The sequence below is a fragment of the Somniosus microcephalus genome, chromosome 10 (genome assembly GCF_052327205.1).
Source record: "Somniosus microcephalus isolate GS21.2 chromosome 10, FLI_Smic_1.0, whole genome shotgun sequence".
NCBI lineage: Eukaryota > Metazoa > Chordata > Chondrichthyes > Squaliformes > Somniosidae > Somniosus > Somniosus microcephalus.
Window position 1 is genome coordinate 67,740,731 of NC_140996.1, and position 9,733 is coordinate 67,750,463.

Sequence of the window (9,733 nt, forward strand, 5' to 3'; positions counted from 1 at the left end):
TCTGCTTGGTTAATGAGAAACCCTGTTGCTTCCCCTTTTTCACTCGGGTCCCAGATGTCCTATTTCCCTCACTGCAACATTACCAGCTTGCACTTTCAGCAACTTGCCACGCAAGAATTGTAAAAACCCAAGTCTAACTAAGGGTGTTGATGCAATGCTACTGCAAATTATGGCCCATAAACTATTTTTTGCTCATTAATCTGAGTATACTTTAATGTTCTCATATCTTCCTCTTACAGGTACTATTATAGTACTGGAAAAACTTATTGTGCTTACCGCCTGCAGCGATTCTCAATTCCAGGCTGCTCTTGTTTTTTGACATGCTTTTGAGCTCCGTGCATTCTTTGCAGTGGGCTCTCACCTTTCTGCCTCATGCTTTTCTTATTTTATATCGTCTTGTAAATTCATTTAGGGGCCTGTTCTTTTAAAGGCTGGGCTCACTAGTTCTAAATCTATGTTGATCCTTTATGCATTTGAAGCCATTTGTCCTCAAATGGAAGATTTAGTTCTCCCCTTGCACACACAAAACTGAACAAAGTCTTACAAAGTTGCATCTGTTTTCATTAGAACAGAGGAGATTTGATAGACGTGTTTAAAATGATAAAGGAATGAGACAAGGTAGAGAGAAACAGACTGTTTCCAGTGGTTCAGGGGTCGAGAACATAGATATAAGGTTAAATGCAAGAGATTTAGAACAGAAAACAGGAGAAACCTTTTTATACAGTGCGTTGAGAGACTGTGGAATGCAATCAGTTAGTGATTGAAGCAGACACCTTGGACTGCAAATGGATGGCAAATTGCCACAAGTTGCTGGACGATTTGCCATCGTTAGCTCCATGAAAACAGCATCTGCACTTAACCTCCCCATGAGTTTCATGAAGTTGCTGCATTTGCACATTTATTGCTCATTAAACTCCTCACAGAAAGGCCAACTCTAGTAAATAACAGCCCAAGTACCCTTTCAATTATGAGATAATTGTTAATGACTGCCAGTCAATCTCTCTGCCCCAGAATAATTGAAAGTATAGAGTCTCATTCCTTCAGGCAGTGAATTGTTGGAAATTTTAAAAATGTCAAATTTTAATGTTCCGTTTACTTTTCTGTCTTTTTTTTCTCTCTTTCTGTACCTGATTTGACATGAAATTCACCCACTGTCATTCCTGTTTATTTCTCAATCCTTGAACATCACTGGTTAAGGAGATACACTGTTGGTCCCGCCGTTCACCAAGGTCCCAGATGCCCCAATGCCCTGTTATCAGCTCGCACTTCCAGCAAATTACAGGGCAAAAATATTGAGCTGAAGGGTGCAGTCAAATTAATCGGGCACGCCACAAGATACCCCGCTAAAGCATATTCCGGCCCCATGACAACAATGATCGCGGTAATGGTGTAAAGTAACTGATAAACCTCTCCACAAGCAGGGCATGGAGGGGGTGCAGCAGAGATTCACCAGAGACTAAAACCAGGGCTAAAAGGGTTAAATCATGAGGACAGATTCCATAGACTAGACTTGTGTTCCCTTGAGTACAGAAGATTATGGGGTGAACTAATTGGTGTTTAAGATGATTAAAGGAGCTGATAGGGTAGAGAGAGATAAACTATTTCCTCTGGTAGGGTAGAGAGAGATAAACTATTTCCTCTGGTAGGGTAGAGAGAGATAAACTATTTCCTCTGGTAGGGTAGAGAGAGATAAACTATTTCCTCTGATAGGGTAGATAGAGATAAACTATTTCCTCTGGTAGGGTAGAGAGAGATAAACTATTTCCTCTGATAGGGTAGAGAGAGATAAACTATCAGAGGAAATAGTTTATCTCTCTCTACCCTACCAGAGGAAATAGTTTATCTCTATCTACCCTACCAGAGGAAATAGTTTATCTCTCTCTACCCTATCAGAGGAAATAGTTTATCTCTCTCTACCCTATTTCCTCTGGTAGGGTAGAGAGAGATAAACTATTTCCTCTGGTAGGGTAGAGAGAGATAAACTATTTCCTCTGATAGGGTAGAGAGAGATAAACTATTTCCTCTGGTAGGGTAGAGAGAGATAAACTATTTCCTCTGATAGGGTAGAGAGAGATAAACTATTTCCTCTGGTAGGGTAGAGAGAGATAAACTATTTCCTCTGGTAGGGTAGAGAGAGATAAACTATTTCCTCTGGTAGGGTAGAGAGAGATAAACTATTTCCTCTGATAGGGTAGAGAGAGATAAACTATTTCCTCTGGTAGGGTAGAGAGAGATAAACTATTTCCTCTGGTGGGGTAGATAGAGATAAACTATTTCCTCTGGTAGGGTAGAGAGAGATAAACTATTTCCTCTGGTGGGGTAGATAGAGATAAACTATTTCCTCTGGTAGGGTAGATAGAGATAAACTATTTCCTCTGGTAGGGTAGAGAGAGATAAACTATTTCCTCTGGTAGGGTAGAGAGAGATAAACTATTTCCTCTGGTAGGGTAGAGAGAGATAAACTATTTCCTCTGGTAGGGTAGAGAGAGATAAACTATTTCCTCTGGTAGGGTAGATAGAGATAAACTATTTCCTCTGGTAGGGTAGAGAGAGATAAACTATTTCCTCTGATAGGGTAGAGAGAGATAAACTATTTCCTCTGGTAGGGTAGAGAGAGATAAACTATTTCCTCTGGTAGGGTAGAGAGAGATAAACTATTTCCTCTGGTAGGGTAGATAGAGATAAACTATTTCCTCTGGTAGGGTAGATAGAGATAAACTATTTCCTCTGGTAGGGTAGAGAGAGATAAACTATTTCCTCTGGTAGGGTAGATAGAGATAAACTATTTCCTCTGGTAGGGTAGAGAGAGATAAACTATTTCCTCTGATAGGGTAGAGAGAGATAAACTATTTCCTCTGGTAGGGTAGATAGAGATAAACTATTTCCTCTGGTAGGGTAGAGAGAGATAAACTATTTCCTCTGGTAGGGTAGATAGAGATAAACTATTTCCTCTGGTAGGGTAGATAGAGATAAACTATTTCCTCTGGTAGGGTAGATAGAGATAAACTATTTCCTCTGGTAGGGTAGATAGAGATAAACTATTTCCTCTGGTAGGGTAGATAGAGATAAACTATTTCCTCTGGTAGGGTAGAGAGAGATAAACTATTTCCTCTGATAGGGTAGAGAGAGATAAACTATTTCCTCTGGTAGGGTAGAGAGAGATAAACTATTTCCTCTGATAGGGTAGAGAGAGATAAACTATTTCCTCTGGTAGGGTAGAGAGAGATAAACTATTTCCTCTGGTGGGGTAGATAGAGATAAACTATTTCCTCTGGTAGGGTAGAGAGAGATAAACTATTTCCTCTGGTAGGGTAGATAGAGATAAACTATTTCCTCTGGTAGGGTAGATAGAGATAAACTATTTCCTCTGGTAGGGTAGAGAGAGATAAACTATTTCCTCTGATAGGGTAGAGAGAGATAAACTATTTCCTCTGGTAGGGTAGAGAGAGATAAACTATTTCCTCTGATAGGGTAGAGAGAGATAAACTATTTCCTCTGGTAGGGTAGAGAGAGATAAACTATTTCCTCTGATAGGGTAGAGAGAGATAAACTATTTCCTCTGGTAGGGTAGATAGAGATAAACTATTTCCTCTGGTAGGGTAGATAGAGATAAACTATTTCCTCTGGTAGGGTAGATAGAGATAAACTATTTCCTCTGATAGGGTAGAGAGAGATAAACTATTTCCTCTGGTAGGGTAGATAGAGATAAACTATTTCCTCTGGTAGGGTAGAGAGAGATAAACTATTTCCTCTGGTAGGGTAGATAGAGATAAACTATTTCCTCTGGTAGGGTAGATAGAGATAAACTATTTCCTCTGGTAGGGTAGAGAGAGATAAACTATTTCCTCTGATAGGGTAGAGAGAGATAAACTATTTCCTCTGGTAGGGTAGAGAGAGATAAACTATTTCCTCTGATAGGGTAGAGAGAGATAAACTATTTCCTCTGGTAGGGTAGAGAGAGATAAACTATTTCCTCTGGTAGGGTAGAGAGAGATAAACTATTTCCTCTGATAGGGTAGAGAGAGATAAACTATTTCCTCTGGTAGGGTAGAGAGAGATAAACTATTTCCTCTGGTAGGGTAGAGAGAGATAAACTATTTCCTCTGATAGGGTAGAGAGAGATAAACTATTTCCTCTGGTAGGGTAGATAGAGATAAACTATTTCCTCTGGTAGGGTAGATAGAGATAAACTATTTCCTCTGGTAGGGTAGATAGAGATAAACTATTTCCTCTGGTAGGGTAGAGAGAGATAAACTATTTCCTCTGATAGGGTAGAGAGAGATAAACTATTTCCTCTGGTAGGGTAGAGAGAGATAAACTATTTCCTCTGGTAGGGTAGAGAGAGATAAACTATTTCCTCTGATAGGGTAGATAGAGATAAACTATTTCCTCTGGTAGGGTAGATAGAGATAAACTATTTCCTCTGATAGGGTAGAGAGAGATAAACTATTTCCTCTGGTAGGGTAGATAGAGATAAACTATTTCCTCTGGTAGGGTAGAGAGAGATAAACTATTTCCTCTGATAGGGTAGAGAGAGATAAACTATTTCCTCTGGTAGGGTAGAGAGAGATAAACTATTTCCTCTGGTAGGGTAGAGAGAGATAAACTATTTCCTCTGGTAGGGTAGATAGAGATAAACTATTTCCTCTGGTAGGGTAGATAGAGATAAACTATTTCCTCTGGTAGGGTAGAGAGAGATAAACTATTTCCTCTGGTAGGGTAGATAGAGATAAACTATTTCCTCTGGTAGGGTAGAGAGAGATAAACTATTTCCTCTGGTGGGGTAGAGAGAGATAAACTATTTCCTCTGGTAGGGTAGAGAGAGATAAACTATTTCCTCTGATAGGGTAGAGAGAGATAAACTATTTCCTCTGGTAGGGTAGAGAGAGATAAACTATTTCCTCTGGTAGGGTAGAGAGAGATAAACTATTTCCTCTGGTAGGGTAGAGAGAGATAAACTATTTCCTCTGGTAGGGTAGAGAGAGATAAACTATTTCCTCTGGTGGGGTAGATAGAGATAAACTATTTCCTCTGGTAGGGTAGATAGAGATAAACTATTTCCTCTGATAGGGTAGATAGAGATAAACTATTTCCTCTGATAGGGTAGAGAGAGATAAACTATTTCCTCTGATAGGGTAGATAGAGATAAACTATTTCCTCTGGTAGGGTAGATAGAGATAAACTATTTCCTCTGGTGGGGTAGAGAGAGATAAACTATTTCCTCTGATAGGGTAGAGAGAGATAAACTATTTCCTCTGGTGGGGTAGAGAGAGATCAACTATTTCCTCTGGTAGGGTAGAGAGAGATAAACTATTTCCTCTGGTAGGGTAGATAGAGATAAACTATTTCCTCTGGTAGGGTAGAGAGAGATAAACTATTTCCTCTGGTGGGGTAGAGAGAGATAAACTATTTCCTCTGGTAGGGTAGAGAGAGATAAACTATTTCCTCTGGTGGGGTAGAGAGAGATAAACTATTTCCTCTGGTGGGGGAAAGTCCAGAACAAGGTGTCCTAACCTTAAAAAGTTAGAGCTAGGCCGTTCAGGGGTGCTGTTGAGGTTAGGGGTCTTGAAAATTTAAAAACTGAGATTGATAGATTTTTGTTAGGCAAGGGTATTAAGGGATATGGAACCATGGTGGGTAGATGGAGTTAAGGTACAGATCAGCCATAATCCTAATTAAGAACATAACCTAAGAAATAGGAGCAGGAGTCGGCCATTCAGCCCTTTGAGCCTGTTCCACCATTCAATGAGATCATGGCTGATCTTCTGCCTCAACTCCATTCACCGGCCCTATCGCCATATCCCTTGATGCCCTTACTATCGACTTCTGTTTTGAATATACCCAACGACTGAGCCTCCACAGCCCTCTGGGGTAGAGAATTCCAAAGATTCACCACCCTCTGTGTGAAGACATTTCTCTCATCTCAGTCCTGAATGGCCTACCCTTTATCCTGAGGCTGTGGCCCCTGGTTCTAGACTCCCAAGTCATGGGAAACATTCTCCCAGCATCCACCCAATCAAGCCCTGTAATAATTTTGTATGCTTCAATGAGATCCCCTCTCATTCTTCTGAATTCAAGAGAATGCAGGCCTAGCTTACTCAATCTCTTCTCATACGACAGTTCCGCCATCCCAGGAATCAATCTCGTGAACCTTCGTTGCACTCCTTCTATGACAAGTATATCCTTCCTTAGGTAAGGAGACCAAAATTGTACACAGTACTCCAGGTGTGGTCTCACCAAGGCCCTATATAATTGGAGTAAGACTTCTTTACTCCTGTACTCAAATCCTCTTGTAATGAAGGCGGGATTGGATAGCTCTTTCAAAGAGCGGGCACAGGCATGCTGGGCCGAATGGCAACTTCCGTGCTGTATGATTCTCTGAACATTCTCTGAACAGGCTCGAGCGGCTGAATGGCCTACTCCTCTGCCTAAAATAGAAACAGAAAATGCTGGAAACACTCAGCAGGTCAGGCAGCATCTGTGGAGAGAGAAACAGAGTTAACGGTTCAGGTCGATGACCTTTCACCAGAACCGGTGCCTAAGCACAGATTGAAAGGCAAAAAAGCTGCCAGTTTGGAACCATCACTTATACCTGGGTTTACAACCGTGAAAGGTTGCAGTGATGTCAACCCACTGGTCCCCAACCAGACAGAGAATGGGTCAGGACAGGACCGAAAGAAAGACTTACATTTATGCAGCTCCTTTCACGACTACTGGACGTCCCAAAGCGCTTTACAGCCAATGAAGTATTTTTTGAAGTGTAAACACTGTTGTAATGTAGGAAACACAAACTGCACACAGCAAGCTCCCACAAACTGCAGTGTGACATTGACCAGATAATCTGCTTTAGTGATGTTGGCTGAAGGATGAATATTGGCCAGGACACCGGGGATAACTCCCCTGCTCTTCTTCAAAATAGTACCATGGGATCTTTTATATTCACCCGAGAGGGCAGACAGGTTCTCGGTTTAACATCTCATCCGAAAGACGACACCACCAACAGTGCAGCACTCCCTCAGTATTGCACTGGAATGTCAGCCTAGATATTCTATAGACTCTGGCACAGTTCCCATGGATTGGAGGGTAGCTAATGTAACCCCACTATTTAAAAAAGGTGGTAGAAAGAAAGCAGGGAATTATAGACCAGTAAGTCTGACATCGGTAGTGGGGAAAATGCTAGAGTCCATTATAAAGGATGTAATAGCAGAGCACTTGGAAAACAGTGACAGGATCGGACAAAGTCAACATGGAATACAAAAGGTAAATCGACCTTGACTAATCTGCTGGAATTTTTTGAGGATATAACTTGTAGAATAGATAAGGGAGAACCAGTGGATGTGGTGTATTTGGACTTTCAGAAGGCTTTCGATAAGGTCCAGCATAAGAGATTAGCATGTAAAGTTAAAGGACATAGGATTGGGAGTAAGGTACTGACTTGGATAAGAACTGGTTGGCAGACAGGAAGCAAAGAGTTGGAATAAACGGCTCTTTTTCCAAGTGGCAGGCAGTGACTAGTGGGGTACCGCAGGGATCGGTCCTTGGACCCCAGCTATTCACAATATATATTAATGATCTAGACGAGGGAACTAGATGTAATATCTCCAAGTTTGCAGGCGACACAAAGCTGGGTGTGCTGTGAGAATGCCGAGAAACACCAGTATGATTTGGAAAGGTTGGGTGATTTGGCAGATGCAGTATAATGTGGATAAATGTGAGGTTATCCATTTTGGTGGCAAAAACAGGAAGGCAGATTATTATCTGAACGGCAATAGATTGGGAGAAGGGCAAGTGCAACGAGACCTGGCTGTCCTTGTGCACCAGTCGCTGAAGGCAAGCATGCAGGTGCAGCAGGCGGTTAAGAAGGCAAATTGTATGTTGGCCTTCATAGCGAGAGGATTCAAGTACAGGAGCAAGGATGTCTTGCTGCAGTTGTACAGGGTCTTGGTGAGACCACACAGAATCACAACAGTGCAGATAGAGGCCATTTCGGCCCATCGAGCCTGCACCGACACATATCCCACCCGTTCCCCATAACCCCTACACCAACACCAACACATATCCCACCCTATCCCTGTAACCGCACGTATTTAATCCCCCTAACACTAAGGGTCAATTTATCATAGCCAATCAACCTAACCCGCACATCTTTGGACTGTGGGAGGAAACCGGAGCACCCGGAGAAAACCCACGCAAACACGGGGAGAATGTGCAAACTCCACACAGACAGTCGCCCGAGGCCGGATTCGAACCCGGGTCTCTGGCGCTGTGAGGCAACAGTGCTAACCACTATGCCACCGTGCTGCCCACCTTGAGTATTGTGTGCAGTTTTGTTCGCCTTATCTGAGGAAGGATGTTCTTGCCATGGAGGGAGTGCAGCGACGATTCACCAGACTGATACTTGGGATGGCAGGAATGATGTATAAGGAGAGATTAGGTTGATTGGGCTTATATTCCCTGGAGTTTAGAAGAATGAGAGGGGTTCCCATTGAAACTTATAAAATTCTAACAGGACTAGACAGACTAGATGCAGGAAGGCTGTTCCTGATGGCGGGGGAGTCCAGAACCAGGGGTCACAGTCTAAGGATAAGGGGTAAGCCATTTAGGACTGAGATGAGGAGGAATTTCTTCACCCAGAGAATGATGAACCTGTGGAATTCTCTACCACAGAAGGCAGTTGAGGCCAATTCATTAAATATATTCAAGAAGGAGTTCGACATATTTCTTAAGGCTAAAGTGATCAAGTGGTATGGGGAGAAAGCAGGAACAGGGTACTGAATTTTGACGATCAGCCATGATCTCATTAAATGGCGGAGCAGGTTCGAGGGGCCGAATGGCCTACTCCTGCTCCTATCTTCTATGTTTGTGCTCAAGTCTCTGGAGTGGGACTTGAACCCACAACCGTCAGACTCGGAGGCGAGGGTGGTGCCCACTCAGCCACAAAAACAGGACGGTCAGGTCCATTCCCCCACTCACTCAGCCCTGTGCAGATTGCTCGCCCCACCTCACCTGACAGGGAGCTCGGGGCCTGTCACCCATCCACCGCCACCGGCCTGGGCACAGCACCGCTGACCGGCTCCCGCCTCCTGGAATGGGGAGGGAGGGCCCCATCCATCCAGGCCTCGGCCTCCCAAGGCACCCACCTGTGTCTCAGAAACATGCTGCCGGCCACACTCCGGCTCTCTCTCCCCGGTCTCCACGACTACCAGGCCGGGTGGGCGGAGCGCCGGACCTGCGTGCTGACGTCAGCGCGCAGCCCGGGAGGCTGTCAATCATGGCTCAGGGGAGGAGGCTCAGGAGCAAAGCTGCTGTCCTGTCCTGTCCCGGACAAAGCTGTTGTCCTGTCCTGTCCCGGCCAAAGCTGCTGTCCTGTCCTGTCCCGGACAAAGCTGCTGTCCTGTCCTGTCCCGGACAAAGCTGCTGTCCTGTCCCGGACAAAGCTGTTGTCCTGTCCTGTCCCGGACAAAGCTGTTGTCCTGTCCTGTCCCGGCCAAAGCTGCTGTCCTGTCCTGTCCCGGCCAAAGCTGCTGTCCTGTCCTGTCCCGGCCAAAGCTGCTGTCCTGTCCTGTCCTGTCCTGTCCCGGCCAAAGCTGCTGTCCTGTCCTGTCCCGGCCAAAGCTGCTGTCCTGTCCTGTCCCGGCCAAAGCTGCTGTCCTGTCCTGTCCTGTCCCGGCCAAAGCTGCTGTCCTGTCCTGTCCCGGCCAAAGCTGCTGTCCTGTCCTGTCCCGGCCAAAGC

General features: G+C 44.3%; 1 protein-coding gene across 4 annotated transcripts in view; it reads right to left on the reverse strand.

Moving 5' to 3' along the window:
- The window catches only part of acot9.1 (acyl-CoA thioesterase 9, tandem duplicate 1), an 85,444-nt gene extending 76,216 nt beyond the window's left edge, over positions 1–9,228 (reverse strand). Inside the window, exon 1 of one of the 4 annotated variants that reach the window (XM_085998587.1) lies at positions 9,141–9,228. In XM_085998587.1, the coding sequence (XP_085854713.1) occupies positions 9,141–9,157 (17 nt within the window). In that variant the 5' untranslated portion in view covers positions 9,158–9,228. Of the gene's footprint in view, positions 1–6,688; positions 6,711–9,140 lie in introns of those variants that run through there. The other 3 variants (XM_085998588.1, XM_085998591.1, XM_085998589.1) reach the window with 3 other exon arrangements.
- Between the last annotated feature and the right edge of the window lie 505 nt (positions 9,229–9,733).